The sequence below is a fragment of the Sapajus apella genome, unplaced genomic scaffold (assembly GCF_009761245.1).
Source record: "Sapajus apella isolate SASKATOON/1434 unplaced genomic scaffold, GSC_monkey_1.0 scaffold160, whole genome shotgun sequence".
Lineage (NCBI taxonomy): Eukaryota > Metazoa > Chordata > Mammalia > Primates > Cebidae > Sapajus > Sapajus apella.
Genome location: NW_022437100.1, coordinates 2,283,636 through 2,298,134, shown reverse-complemented (window position 1 = coordinate 2,298,134; position 14,499 = coordinate 2,283,636). Strand labels below are relative to the sequence as shown.

The window sequence follows — 14,499 nt, the reverse complement described above, 5'->3', positions numbered from 1 at the left end:
TTTTTTTTTTTTTTTTTTTTTTGAGACGGAGTTGCACTCATGTTACCCAGGCTGGAGTGCAATGGCGCGATCTCGGCTCACCGCAACCTCCGCCTCCTGGGTTCAGGCAATTCTCCTGCCTCAGTCTCCTGAGTAGCTGGGATTACAGGCACGCACCACCATGCCCAGCTAATTTTTTGTATTTTTAGTAGAGACGGGGTTTCACCATGTTGACCAGGATGGTCTCGATCTCTTGACCTCGTGATCCACCCGCCTCGGCCTCCCAAAGTGCTGGGATTACAGGCTTGAGCCACTGCGCCCGGCCAGTGATTCTTTATAATTGCATAGCAGCGTACCCAGAGAGTACTTTCCCATACATTACCTCAGTTCAACTTGAGCTTCACTGTGGCCTCGTGGGGTTGCTGTAGTGAGTGCTGTGAACACATCACGTGGAGATGTGCGTGGAGAGGGCTGAGTGACCTGCCTAGGGAGCGTGTACATGAGGGCCATGTCCAGGGTGGACTTCAAGCCCCATGGGCATGAGCTGCCTTTTGCACCTGCCAACCGCTGGTACTTGAGTAGCTAATGGAGGGGTTTTTTTTGTTTTGTTTCTTGAGATGGAGTTTTGCTCTAATATCTGGGATTCCAGGCATGTATCACCACGCCCAGCTAATTTTTGTATTTTTAATAGAGATGAGGGTTCTCCATGTTGGTCAGGCTGGTCTCGAACTCCTGACTTCAGGTGATCCACCCGCCTCGACCTCCCAAAGTGCTGGGATTATAGGCATGAGCCACTGCACCCAGCCACGAATGGTGCTTTTTAAGGCCAGAAAGCCCTCTCTCCCCACCACCTGCCCCAGAGCTCCAGAGTAAACGGATCTCAAACAGATGGCCCGAAAGCAGGATGAACATGTCTCTGTGTGGCTACAGCTTGGTGCTCATGTCTGGGCCACAAGCAGCCTTTCTTAGAGGGGTTGGTGCTTTCTGTTTTAGTGACTCTCAGCCGTGGCAGCCCATGACGGTCACCTGGGAGCTTTACAACCCACCTACACAGGGGCCCCACCCCAGGCCAATTAGCTTGCTCTCCAGAGGACAGGCCCAGACCTGGCTGTACTGAAAGCTGCTCAGGTGATTCTGATGTCCAGACAGGGCTGAGAACCACCATCAGGGCCTCTGGGCCATGTCCTGGATCATCTAACTCATTCAAAATGTTTTCTCCAAGTTTTGCCATCTATAGAAAAATGAAGGATTTCCGAGGGGGTGTGAGAATGAATATACTCTGAGATTGTCAGGTGGAAGTTGCCACCTCAGAATGGGAGCACCTGCATCCCTCTGATGCCTCTGGAAGGGCACAACTTGACAAGTGAGATTGGCCACGAGCACTGGCAGGGATCAGGCAGCCACCCTCCCTGGTGCACGCCTCTTGCTAGAGGCCCAGCCTGGGTAAAAGCCTCTCCCCTGTGCACAGGCGCTTGGTATTTCTACCCTTATGGGCTGCAGACATTCCACCCCGCTCTGGTTTCCTGGTGGGCAGCGAAAGACAGCAGGAGGGAGCATGAAGGCTGGGAATCCAGAGACTCCTCACCACATTTCCAGGTGAGTCTCTGAGGGTGGTAGCTCCCAAGAGTTTAGCGATGATTAGGTGACAGTGAAAGTGGTGGGTGCCTTCAGCCTGCCGCACACCTTATACACAAAGCTGAGGTTAGTTGCCATCCTATGAGACACAGAAAACAAAGAAAAGGAATCCAACAAGTTGTCTCATCTTCTTTATTCCTTTTCAATACAGTTTCACAAATATTTACTGAGCACCTTCTGTGACTAAGGTAATATTCTAGTTACCTCTTACCACAGATAATCTACCCCTAAGAGTAGTGACTTAAAACCTTAAGTGTTAGATGAGTTCATGAGTCTGTGTGGTCTTCCTGGTCTGAGAAAGGAGAAGCAATCTTGGCTGGGCTCATACTTGCCTGCGTGTGTCTGTCTGCAGTTGGCTGCGGGTCAGCTGGTGGCTGGCTGGCTGAAGCCCTCGCCTGGGACAGCTGTACTCCGTGTACACTCTGCTCACCCGGCAGGCTAGCCCAGCTGTTTCTCACAGCACCCAGGCAGGGCTCCAAGAGAGAACTGAGACAGCCAGACCCTTGAGGCCTCCATCCAGAACCAGCACACCGTCACTCCGGCCACATTCTTTTGGCTATAGCAAATCTCAGAGCCAGTCCAGATTCAACAACAGGGAAATAGGCTTCACCTCTCAGCAAGAGAATCCACAAGGTTGCATGGCAGAGGTGTGGCTGCCGGGAAGAATGAAGGTTGGTGGCCATTTTCATAATCTGCCAGAGTCTAAAGATGGATCAGGCCCAGGCTGTGCCCTCAAGGAACCTGCATTCAGCATAACCAGAAAGTGAATGCAAGCACAGGTCAACTTAAACCTCTTGGCCACGCCTAGTGGCTCACCCCTGTAATCTCAGCACTTTGGGAGGCCAAGGTGGGAGGATTACTTAAGTCCAGGAGTTCGAGACTAGCCTAGGCAACACAGTGAGGCCCTGTCTCTATATTTGATAAAACTTTTCATTTCCTAATTAGAGTTATTTGACCCGCACTTGCGCCTCATTGAATTAATTTGGTATCACGTTTTTATTATTTAAAAATTTTTTTGAGATAAGGTCTCATTTTGTTGCCCAGGCTAGAGTGCAGTGGTGCAATCATAACTCCTTGTAACCTTGAACTCCTGGGCTCAAGCAATCCTTCTGCCTGCCTCAGACTGCCAAGTAGCTGGGACTACAGGCTTGCACCACCATGTCTAATTTTTTTTATTTATTTTTATTTTTTTATTTTTTTTATTTTTTTTATTTTTTTATTTTTTTTGAGACGGAGTTTCACTCATGTTACCCAGGCTGGAGTGCAATGGCGCGACCTCAGCTCACCGCAACCTCCGCCTCCTGGGTTCAGGCAATTCTCCTGCCTCAGCCTCCTGAGTAGCTGGGACTACAGGCACGCGCCACCATGCCCAGCTAATTTTTTGTAGTTTTAGTAGAGACGGGGTTTCACCATGTTGACCAAGATGGTCTTGATCTCTTGACCTCGTGATCCACCCGCCTTGGCCTCCCAAAGTGCTGGGATTACAGGCTTGAGCCACCGCGCCCAGCCGTCTAATTTTTTAAAAATATTTTTGTAGAGACAGGGTCTCACTATGTTGCCCAGGCTGGTCTTGAACTCCTGGCGTCAAGCAATCCTCTTGCTTCAGCCTTCCAAAGTGCTGGGATTATAGGCATGAGTCACTGCACCTGGCATAGTATCACTTTTTTTTTTTTTTTTTTTATTATACCTTGTAATAAAGCTAGTCTTGCTCTATCCCCCAGGCCGGAGTGCAGTGGCGCAATCTCAGTTCACTGCAACCTCCGCCTCCCGGGTTCAAGAGATTCTCCTGCCTCAGCCTCCTGAGTATCTGGGATTACAAGTAACCTGCCACCATGCCCAGCTAATTTTTGTAATTTTAGTAGAGACGGGTTTCACGACATTGGCCAGGCTAGTCTTGAACTCCTGACCTCAGGCAATCCACCTGCCTTGGCCTCCCAAAGTGCTGGGATTACAGGCGTGAGCCACCACGCCCGGCCTGTTTGTGTGCTTTTTGAGTCATGCAAATGTATCGCCTATTTAAAAACCAGAATTTCTAAAACTCAGAACCTCTCTGCTGCTTAGTAGCTCCCTGCCCTTTAGTTGAGTTTTTATCACTTCCCTTGGTGATGATTTTGTTGGTAAGCCAACAGCATTCTCAAATTCATGACACACTATCAAATGCCACCCTCAGTCCAAATGACATTTATTCCATTTTCTCTGTGGGACATCCAGCTAAAGAAGAAAAAGAGCACATTTTGCAATTATCCTGTCCTGTCTCTTAGCCATAGTTACCTAGGGAAGGAATGAAAGCCATTGAGAGTCCACAGGTGGAATGCCCAGCCCTGGCTCCCCTGCCCCTGTAGGTGGCGGGGAAGGGGGTGAATTTCAGGCCAGCAGGTCCCCCGGCCCCCCCGCCCCCTGCAGCTTCCAGTCCTCCTCTTGGACTATCGCTGCACTCAGACGCTCTCCCTGGCCTACCTTCCTTCCTCCTCTGGGATCAGACTTCCATTCTGTGTCCTCAGAGACCCTCCTCTGTGGCCGGCACCCAGTGATCCCAGCTCCCAGCACACCCAGCTCAGGTTGGCAGCCCCTGCCCATGAGCTGCAGCCAGCCCTGCATGGACTGATGTTGGGAGTGTCTCTGGGATCTTTTCCTGTTCTTTCTGTGTTGGCTGTGTCAGGGTGGTCTTTGGGAAACACTGTCATCCAAGGGTCCCTCACCCTTTGGCTCTCTCTCTGCCCCGCCAGGCTGAGCAGCACGTTCTGTCCCGGGTGCACTCTCTGGAGCGGCGTCTGGAAGCTCTTGCTGCTGAATTTTCCTCCAACTGGCAGAAGGAGGCCATGCGGCTGGAGAGGCTGGAGCTGCGGCAAGGGACCCCCGCCCAGGGAGGCAGTGGTGGCCTGAGCCATGAGGACACCCTGGCGCTGCTGGAGGGGCTAGTGAGCCGCCGTGAGGCTGCCCTGAGGGAGGATTTCCGCAGGGAAACTGTTGCTCGCATCCAGGTAGGAGGTGGAGTACCTCAGGGTGGGAGCTGGGTGACACCCATGGGAACATGCGGAGGTGCCCAGCAGGAGAGACAAGTATTATTTGGGATCAGACAGCTCTGCCATTTAGCAGTTACACTTTTTTTTTTTTTTTTTTTTTGAGACAGGGTCTCACTCTGTCACCCAGGCTGGAGTGCAGTGGCGTGATCTCGGCTCACTGCAACCTGTGCCTCCCAGGTTCAAGTGATTCTCCTGCTTCAGCCTCCTGAGTAGCTGGATTACAGGCATGCACCACCAAATCCAGCTATTTTTTTTTTTTTTGTATTTTTAGTAGAGGCAGGGTTTCACCACATTGGCCAGGCTAGTGTCAAACTCTTTTTTTTTTTTTTTGAGACGGAGTCTCACTCATGTTACCCAGGCTGGAGTGCAATGGCGCGATCTCGGCTCACCGCAACCTCCGCCTCCTGGGTTCAGGCAATTCTCCTGCCTCAGCCTCCTGAGTAGCTGGGATTACAGGCACACGCCACCATGCCCAGCTAATTTTTTGTATTTTTAGTAGAGACGGGGTTTCACCATGTTGACCAGGATGGTCTCGATCTCTTGACCTCGTGATCCACCCGCCTCGGCCTCCCAAAGTGCTGGGATTACAGGCTTGAGCCACCGCGCCCGGCCTAGTCTCAAACTCTTGACCTCAAGTGATCCGCCTGCCTCAGCCTCCCAAAATGCTGGGATTACAGGCATGAGCCATCACGCAAGGCCTACTCCCCTTCTCTAAGCCTCAGTTTCCTCCTCCATCATGTCTCCCCCACTCACGTGGTGAGCTGTGTGAGTAGAGAGCCCTGGCATGGTGCCTACACCACACAGGTGTGAGTGCAGATGAAGCAGGAGTCTTGCATGATTCACGAGAAGCAACATAGCCTGAGGGCTGAGAGCCAAGGCTTTGGAAGCAAACAGACCCTGTTTGAATTCCCCTTTCACCACTTCCTAGTCATAAGGGTCCCTGTAAGCATGACTGTGTCAAACCTGTCCCCCTACTCTTGTCTGACAGGAAGAACTGGCTGCCTTGAGGGCAGAACATCAGCAAGACTCAGAAGACCTCTTCAAGAAGATCGTCCGGGCCTCCCAGGTCAGCAGGCCTGGGCACTCAGCTGTGACAGGGTCCTGATCCCATCCAACCCTTAGCCTTTCCAAAGGGACCGCATGGGTGTTACATGGGGAGGGGTGTGACTGTTCCTTACTTCTCTGTTTGACCCCCAACCCCTTAGTTGGAGAGCTGTGCCAGGGCTCCCTGGGGCTGGCTGGGGCGCAGCGGCCTGTCATGCTGGCGTGCACGTGCTGAGCGTAGGTGAACAGATACCTCAGTGTCAGGCAGGGACCAGCTCATGAGGGCTTTGACCAGGAGGTCAGTTTGATTTTTGCTGCAGGGGTCGAGACCTTGGGCAGGGGTGTGGTTAAGCAAAGATGAGACAGACAGCAAATTCTGTTCTGGAACACTAATTTCTAAGTCTTTCTTGTGTTTGTCCATTCTTCCTACACAGGAGTCCGAGGCTCACATCCAGCAGCTGAAGTCAGAGTGGCAAAGGTACTGGGTGCCACCAGCTGGCCCTGACCTGTTGCTCCCCAGTCCCACCCCACCCCCGAAGGCAGGACTGGGGAGCAGAGACCTAGAGCAGAGTTCTGATTGTCTTGCCAAGCTGGTGGCAGGGGTGGCTGGAACCGACTCAGGACCCCTGCCTAGGGCCTGTCTTTGAGGTGCTGTGTAGGTTAGCAGGGGTGTCCTGAGGGCAGGGGGCAGGCCCTGTGATGGGACTGGGATTCACTTATAGACACACCATCCTGTGCAGGTTAGCAGGAGGGGTCCTGAGGGCAGAGGGCAGGCCCTGTGATGGGACCAGGATTCATTTATAGACATATTGTCCTTTCTTACAGCCTTATATAGCCACCTTCTCATGTCCTAGATGTCCATGCTTGTGGAGGGTGTGAGTCTGAGCAGAGTCAATTATGGACTCTGGACTTAGAAAGGGAGGAGGCCCAGAATTAGCTCCTTGGGACAGGCAGGCCCGTTCCTCGGCACCTGCGCTGGGTTCTGCAGCCAGAACCTGCAGGAGAGGCCTTGCCCCTTCTTGGGGTCGTGATGAGTGGTGGGGACCCACCCTCGTGACAGGAGCCCACTAGGGGGCCCTCTTTCTTCTTCGGTGTGGTCTTACCTCCCACCAGAGATCCGAAGCTTACTCTTCTCTCTCTGGGACCAGCATGACCCAGGAGGCCTTCCGGGAGAGCTCTGTGAAGGAGCTGAGGCGGCTGGAGGACCAGCTGGCCGGCCTGCAGCAGGAGCTGGCGGCTCTGGTGCAGAAGCAGAGCTCAGTGGCAGATGAAGTGGGCCTGCTGCCCCAGCAGATCCAGGCCGCGCGAGATGATGTGAGTGGGAACCACCAGGGCCCCGCTGGTCCCTCTCCTCCTCCTCTGAGACGTGTCCTGGGGCCGGCAGAGCAGGCACCCCTTGCCCCTGCAGCCTCTGTGATGCCCAAGAGACTGTGACGCTGGCTTGGCACACATGGGCTTTCATTGACAGGCGTTCTTCCTGTTTTTCTGTCAGCCCACGGAGAGCATTCATAACTCTTTTCTCCAGTGACTTCCCTCCTACCCTATCCCTGCTACCCAGCTAAGCCCCGGCTCTGTCATAGCAGCTCCTGCTGTCCCTACAAGCCCCTCTGGGTGACACCCATTTGGTTCCTAGGTGGAATCTCAGTTCCCAGCCTGGATCAGTGAGTTCCTTGCCCGAGGAGGCGGGGGCCGCATGGGGCTCCTTCAGAGAGAGGAAATGCAAGCTCAGCTTCGAGACCTGGAGAGCAAGATCCTCACCCACATAGCAGAGATGCAGGACAAGTCGGCCAGGGAAGCCACAGCCTCCCTGGGCCTGACGCTGCAGAAAGAAGGCGTGATTGGAGTGACAGAGGAGGTGAGGACCACGTGCCCCGCTCCACACACCCGCCCACAGCTCTCTTCCCTAGGAGCCCTGGACAGTCCCACACTGCCACCTCCCTGGCAGGTTCAGAACAGAAGTGCTAAGCAGGAGGTTCTGCATGCTGTGGAGCTGGCATGGGTGGGTAGCAGTGCACCCACATCTGCCTGGACACCAGCACAGTGCAAACCTAGGAGGGGTCAGCTCATGGGTCAGCCGCGAGGTGACAGGGGGACACGTCTGCTCCCTGCCGCAACCATCTCCTGGTGCCCACATTGCAGCAGGTGCACCGCATCGTGAAGCAGGCCCTGCAGCGCTACAGCGAGGACCGCATCGGGCTGGCGGACTATGCCCTGGAGTCAGGAGGTGTGTGCTCTGCTTTCCTCGCTTTGCCTTGTCCTGGACCCCGCAATGGCCAGTCCCTTGGCATATACCAGGTTGGCGGTGGGGCAGAGCAAGCAAGGATTGGCAGGATCAGCAGAAATCACCCAATCTAGAACCCACCACAAAGGCAAGAGGCAATTCAGGGAAGTCAGGATGTACTGAGTGCCATCCTGGGCTGGGGAGAGGCTGACCTTTCTAGCTGCTCTGGGTGTCTGGGTTAGGGTTAGACTAGGCCTGGGGCATCTGCCATCCGTCCTCAGCGAGGAGATAGGCAGTGGCCTGAGCTGGGTCGTCCTCCTATGCGAGAGCCCACCCTGCCTTCCTCTCCTGTCTCAGGGGCCAGCGTTATCAGCACCCGATGTTCTGAGACCTATGAGACCAAGACGGCCCTCCTCAGCCTCTTCGGCATCCCCCTGTGGTACCACTCCCAGTCACCCCGCGTCATTCTCCAGGTGGGCACCTGGCAAGGGGCTCTGAGCACACTGGGGGATGGTCCCATTCAGGGTCAGCAAGAGCTGGACTCAGGGCCCTGTCCTGACATGAGTTTCTGCCCCTCCAGCCAGATGTGTACCCAGGCAACTGCTGGGCCTTCCAGGGGCCACAGGGCTTCGCTGTGGTCCGCCTCTCTGCCCGCATCCGCCCCACGGCCGTGACCTTAGAGCATGTGCCCAAGGCCTTGTCACCCAACAGCACCATCTCCAGTGCCCCCAAGGACTTTGCCATTTTTGTGAGTATCTGTCCCGTGGCAGGGCCAGAGGGGGCTGCAGGGGGATCCTGTGGGGCCTCTCTGAGGATCAGGTCAGGGTCACCCTTGGACTGGGAGGGAGGGGAGTGGATTTGGGAGAAATGGAGCCAGCATGGGAGACAGCACTTCAGTCCCCATTCCCTCAGGCTTTGGAGGCATAAACTGTGGCACAAGGGAGTTAAGTGGCTTGTCATAGGCCATGCTGGTGCCTCACCTGCTGGGTGGGAGGAGCAGGGATTGGAGTGGGGAGGAGGGTGTTCTTCTCCCTGCTCCAGCCCCTCCCCACATCCCTCCACTTTCTTTGCAGGGATTTGATGAAGACCTACAGCAGGAGGGGACACTCCTTGGCAAGTTCACTTACGATCAGGATGGCGAGCCCATTCAGACGTTTCACTTTCAGGTACAGGGTTCTCCTGTGCTAGCAGAAGTGGCGCACAGATTCCCCATCTGGGTAGCAGGCATTCCCTGGGCACTTCCCCTGCCAGGCGTGGGGCTCAGAGTGGGACACCCTGCCCACCTTTCCCACAGCTCAAGAGGTGACATCCAAATGGGGTATAAGACATGTCCTGCAGATGTCAGCATAGGGAAGGTGCCTTCCAGAAGGGCAGCATAAGGAAAGCTTTCTGGAAAAGGGCATCAGGAGGCGGGCTTTACACAAGAGGGGTTGGGTGGCCAGGAAAGGCAGGGCAGGAGAGGCATTCAAGGAGCTGCCGCCAGCACGTGCCAGGGCGTGGGCATTCTATGATGGCCAGCTGGGGCCTCAGGCATTGCATGTGGCTTAAACTTCAGTGGGCATCCCACCTCCTAGGTCAGTTGGAAATGCAGATTCCCAGTCTCCACCCCAGGAAAATCTGGTTCCTTAGGGCTGATGGGACCCAGAAGCCTGCATATGAATAAACCATTGGCCTGAGCCCCACACCGGGGGAATTCTGGAGTGAGGAATTGGGTTGCAGGGATAGTGGGGGGTAGACAAGGGACCTGGCAGGAAGAGAGGCTGCAGAGAAGCAGGAATTCATCCCTCAGGGGTCTAGGGGAGGCAGTGCTGTGCTTCAGGTGACAAAGCCATGTCCACTTGACTAACATCACTATGTGACTTGAAGGGGATGGGCCTGGGCCCGGTTGCAGGAAAGCGGCCAGAACAGGATAGGTGGGGGGAGGGGGCGTTGGGAGTGAGGACAGAGACATAGCAGGGAGGGTCCTGAATGTCAGGCTGGGCTGGAAGGGGATGGGGAGGCCATCCTAGGAGCCCCCTAGGAAGGGGGCTGATACAGATCAGGGAGCAGGTCTGGCTGAGTCTGAGGCACCTGTGGGACAGTCCAGTGGAGCTGTCAGGAAAGCCAGAAAGAACTGTGTTGTCATCGGCTCTGAGGTGGTAACTAGGCTTCGAGAGGTTGGGATTTCTCTTTAGCGGCCAGACGAGGTTGCTCATGCCTGTAATCTCCGCACTTTGTGAGGCCAAGGCAAAGGGATCGCTTGAGCCCAGGAGTTTAAGACCAGCCTGGTAAACACAGTGAGATCCTGTCTCTACAAAAATTGTTTAAAAATCTAGCCAGGTGTGGTGGTGGGCACCTGTAGTCCCAGCTACTGGGGAGGCTAAGGTGGAAGGATGCGTTGAGCCCAGAAGTTTGAGGCAGTGAACTGTGATCACACCACTGCACTTCAGCATGGGCGACAGAGCAAGACCGTCTCAAAAACAAACAAAAATGGTAGAGGACGGAAGGATGTGCCAGAGAGGGGACAAGTCAGGAGTGTGCTAGGCCTGTGGCATCTGCTTAGGTGTAAGATATGCTGCAAACGCTGTTTCCAACACTGTGGCTAGACAGAGGCCTGATGGGCACTTGAGAAAAAGAATCAAGTGTGCCACACATCAGCATCTAAGAAACCCTCTATGAAGGTGGTTCTATCTGTTGATCACAGTAAAAAAGTGATTGTGGAGAATTCATTCCGGTTTCAGATGAATCATGCTATAGGTAGCCCCTTAGCCCACTGGCTGGAACACTGCTTGGGGACTACACAGGAGCTTTTGAAGCACGGTTCTCTCCAGAGGAGCAGGGGAGCCCTATGGCCCTAGGTGTGGCTGTCTCCCCGAATTCCTGCCTTCTTTGTCAGTGAGGCCTCAGGTCTCTGATGTTCTTAATCCCTTTTTTCTCTACCCAGGCCCCTATGATGGCCACGTACCAGGTGGTGGAGCTGCGGATCCTGACTAACTGGGGCCACCCAGAATATACCTGCATCTACCGCTTCAGAGTGCACGGGGAGCCCGCCCACTAGCCCTGCTTTCTGGTGCCTGCTGCCAGCCATCTGGGAGTAGGTGAACAGCACCTCACCGCTTCCCCCACATGCTTGCTCTGCGCTGTGACTTCCAGGAGCATGAGAGAGGAGCCGGTGGCCCCACGGAGATGAACAGGATGAGCTGGGTCTCCTGAATAGCAGGTGGTTCGAGGCGGCCAGCAGCCTCCAGCAGCTCCCTTCTCTCCATGCCAGTGGTGTCTGCTTCCCCTCCTGGGAACGTGTATATATGTAGCATATCATGGGGTACTGGGAAGTTGGGAGAGGTGAGACCTGGCTGCCGTTACCTGGGGTCAGGGGCTGGTGCCCAGGAGCTGCTACAGGGAGGCCCATCGATGAAGCAGGTGTCAGGGCTGTCGGAGGGGTGAGCTAGGGCCTGGGCTAGGTGAGCTGCCCCATGCAGGGAAGCAAGGCCCTCTGGGAGGAGGGTATTCAGCTCCAGGGCAGGATGGGACTCTCCCCAGGCAAGAAGCGCCTGATGTAGGGGTGCCCTCCACCTGAAGCCTGAACCACAGGGTCTCTGAGGGACTTCTACAGAAGCGTCTATTTGTCCCGGGGACAATAGCAGTGGGTCATGGAGCTTCTTGTGCCATAACGGGGACTAGCTCCTGTGAGCTTCTAAAGGGCCCAGGGCCAACCCTGTTGGCTTCCCCTCTGCTGGGGACAGTAGTTGCTTTTCTCTCCTGATGCTGGATTGGGGCCCACCCTGCTCCGCATTCCTGCTGGGGCCTGCCAGTACCCTGAGCTTGCTTTCCACATTCTCCCGGGGTACAGAGACCCAGACCTGTCTTTGGGGCCATTAGCATCTGGGGTTAGAATAGTGGGGAGCATGGAACTCCCTGGGCTCTGTGGGGACATTCAGGGTATCGGGGTGGGAGGTCTGTCTGCACTGGCCCCCTCATCTAACCAGGCTCTGGTGTAGAGGCCCTCTATTCAGGCTGCCCCCTTGGGCTTTAGCAGCCCTTGTTCAGGTAGTCTCCTTTCTGGTTTGTTCTCTGTGGGGCAGTTGGTGGGGGCTGGGGGCAGAGGCTGGCAGAAGTTACCCTGGGTAGGGAAGGGGGCAGAGGGGACTTTTAGAGCCAGCAGGCCCCACTGTATTATGTATATATTTTTCAAGGTCTGTTTTTCTAACTGAAAAGCTAAGGGCTTGGTTCCTAGCCCCGTTCTGTGGGGCACTGGGTGTGATACTCAGTTCCTTGTTCCTGGCAATGGAGGGGCTTGGGGCACTAGTTCTGGCTGTGTTCGGTGGTCTGGCCATGGGGAAGGGGCAAGAGGGCAGACAGGCCCCTTCACTGCAGTGCTGAGCCTCGATCCGCTCTGGAGCACAAGGCTGGACAGTGGTGGTCAGGCCGCCCCTGCTCCATCCCCAGGCAGCCAGGCTTTGTTTTGTGCTCTCCTGTCACAAATGCTGCACTATTGGTTCTTAGGTTTTTTATCTCCAGATCCTAATTTATGTCTATGCAAAAAATAAATGATGCCCAGGAGCTGTGGGATGTGGCTTTCATGTGGCCTTTGCACCTCACCTGGGGCAGTTGCAGGAATGAATTCTTGGCCAAATGAATGTCCCCAAAGACTTACTCCTAAAGTTCAGACACCCACACCTTTCACCTAAAGCCCAGTTGTGGTGGATGGGACCAGAGGCAGGTCTCATCCACTGTTTGTGGGTCCACGGCTGGCACGAGGAAGAAGTGAGGTGGCTTTAGTAGCTGTCATTGATAACCCCATCACCAAGGATGGCAGCCAGGGGTGGGGGGTGCTTTCCTGTCTCTCAGTGCCACTGAGCAGAAGCAGAAAAAGTTACACTTACCTACTGGCCATGTCCACTTGGAGTGCAGTGATTCTCCTCCATGGGAATTCACTACTTGCCCCTTGGACCTGTGGCTGGAAGGGACAAGGAGGTAGGGCCCTTGAACAGCCAGCAGCTGCCAGCTCAGGGGGAAAAATAGGCCCTGACCTTTCCCGAAGACAGCTCCCCAGATATAATTCAGGGTGGTTCTCTAGCCTGACTCTGGAGTCTCTCATACTGACCTCTGTGGCACCTGGCCCAAGACTGGTCCTCATCATGGCTGAGCAAATAAAGGCAGAAACCCAGTCAATAGGAAGGGCTGTGGAGACAGCCACGAGACAGGGACTGGGTGGGGCAGAAATCCAGCCTCAAAAGCCTTGGGCCAGCTCCTCAGCCTCTTGGGAAAGAGCTGGTCCTGTGCTCACTCCCCTTCACTAACACCTGCTCTGCCTCTGGTGCCATCTCAACAAAGGAGACATCCCTGAGCAGCACCGATAAACAAGTCCCTGGATCCCAGAGCCTGGGCTAGGCACATGCCCTCTGCCTGTCTGTATACACTTAAATCCTACTGGGCCTGCACAGCACAGCCCCCACACCGCCTGCTCCACGGCACTTCCCCCAACCCAACTCAACTTGCGCTGCCCTGTGTGTGGCATACTCATCTGACCTTCTCTGCCAGAAAGTCTGATGAGCCGGGACAGTCCTGACTGTGGAGTTAGGGATCAGGCCATCCCCATCCCAGCATCACAGGCCTTACCCTGGGAAAGACGCCACAAATGCCTGTTGCACACACACAAGGGTCAGGCCTTGCCATTCCAGGTGATTGGATTAACAATTTTATTCTGCATTCACTACAAAAGGGCTGGTGTTTTGTTTCAAATGTTTAGCTGGAAGGGCTGTAGGGACCCCCGTTAAACACAGTAAAGCATGGTTCCAGTCAGCCGCCTGCTGGCAGGTGTGGGCCTGGCAACTACCCAGATCCAACCCCACCCTCCTGAGTGTCTGTGGCCAGAGGCCAAGGTGGTCACCAGAGCTCCTGAATGCCGAGAATGGTTCTGGCAACTACTGCTGTTTGTAGGGGCAAAGAATTCAAATAAAATGAGGTTCTGCCATGGCTAAGTCCTGTGGAAACCCAGACCCCAAAGGCCCCTGCCATGCCGGGGGCTCAATGCCAGAGGCTTATTATGGAGGCACCAGCAGGCAGTGGCCCCTGTAAGCAGAGCTGGGACAGAGAACAGGAGGGAAGCAGCCAAGAGACAGAAGACCGGGCCGGGCCAGCAGACACACAGGAGCAGCTGCCTGGGAAAAGCCAGGGGGCAAGGCTGGCATGGGAATGAACAGCTGCTGGTGACACTTCTGAGCTTCAGTTCCCTTAACCAGAAAAACAACAAACATCGACTCAGACAGCCGCAGGGAATGTCAACATGAGCACGCGAGACCCCTGACAGTCCTAGCTGCAGCTCTCCCTTCGAGCCTGCCCAGGGCACAGAGGTGGCAGGGTGGCTAACAGCGTGCAGACCGCTCACTAAGGGAGCCCTTCCTGAGTGCAGGATACCCCAGGGTCTCACACAACCTTGATGTACTGCTTTGTCTCAGATGAGGAAACAGGTTCAGAGAAGGTTGGTAAATTTGTCCCGTGTCACCAGCTGGTGAGGGAGCCTGAACACGGAAGCCACACCTGCCTGACCAGGGAAGCTGGCCTCCTCACAGCACTGCCCTGCTCCCAGCTGTTGCCAGGGGCCCCAGGACAGGCAGA

General features: G+C 55.0%; 1 protein-coding gene across 5 annotated transcripts in view; it reads left to right on the top strand.

Annotated features, from left to right (window-relative positions):
• Window positions 1-12,502, top strand: part of SUN2 (Sad1 and UNC84 domain containing 2) — a 22,108-nt gene extending 9,606 nt beyond the window's left edge. For all 5 annotated transcript variants that reach the window (XM_032266665.1, XM_032266667.1, XM_032266669.1 and 2 more), the window contains 11 exons: window positions 1,448-1,575; window positions 4,341-4,595; window positions 5,626-5,703; window positions 6,116-6,159; window positions 6,830-6,995; window positions 7,315-7,536; window positions 7,821-7,905; window positions 8,260-8,375; window positions 8,483-8,650; window positions 8,976-9,068; window positions 10,826-12,502. In XM_032266665.1, the coding sequence (XP_032122556.1) occupies window positions 1,448-1,575; window positions 4,341-4,595; window positions 5,626-5,703; window positions 6,116-6,159; window positions 6,830-6,995; window positions 7,315-7,536; window positions 7,821-7,905; window positions 8,260-8,375; window positions 8,483-8,650; window positions 8,976-9,068; window positions 10,826-10,939 (1,469 nt within the window). In that variant the 3' untranslated portion in view covers window positions 10,940-12,502. The remainder of the gene's footprint in view (window positions 1-1,447; window positions 1,576-4,340; window positions 4,596-5,625; window positions 5,704-6,115; window positions 6,160-6,829; window positions 6,996-7,314; window positions 7,537-7,820; window positions 7,906-8,259; window positions 8,376-8,482; window positions 8,651-8,975; window positions 9,069-10,825) is intronic.
• The last annotated feature ends 1,997 nt before the right edge of the window (window positions 12,503-14,499 follow it).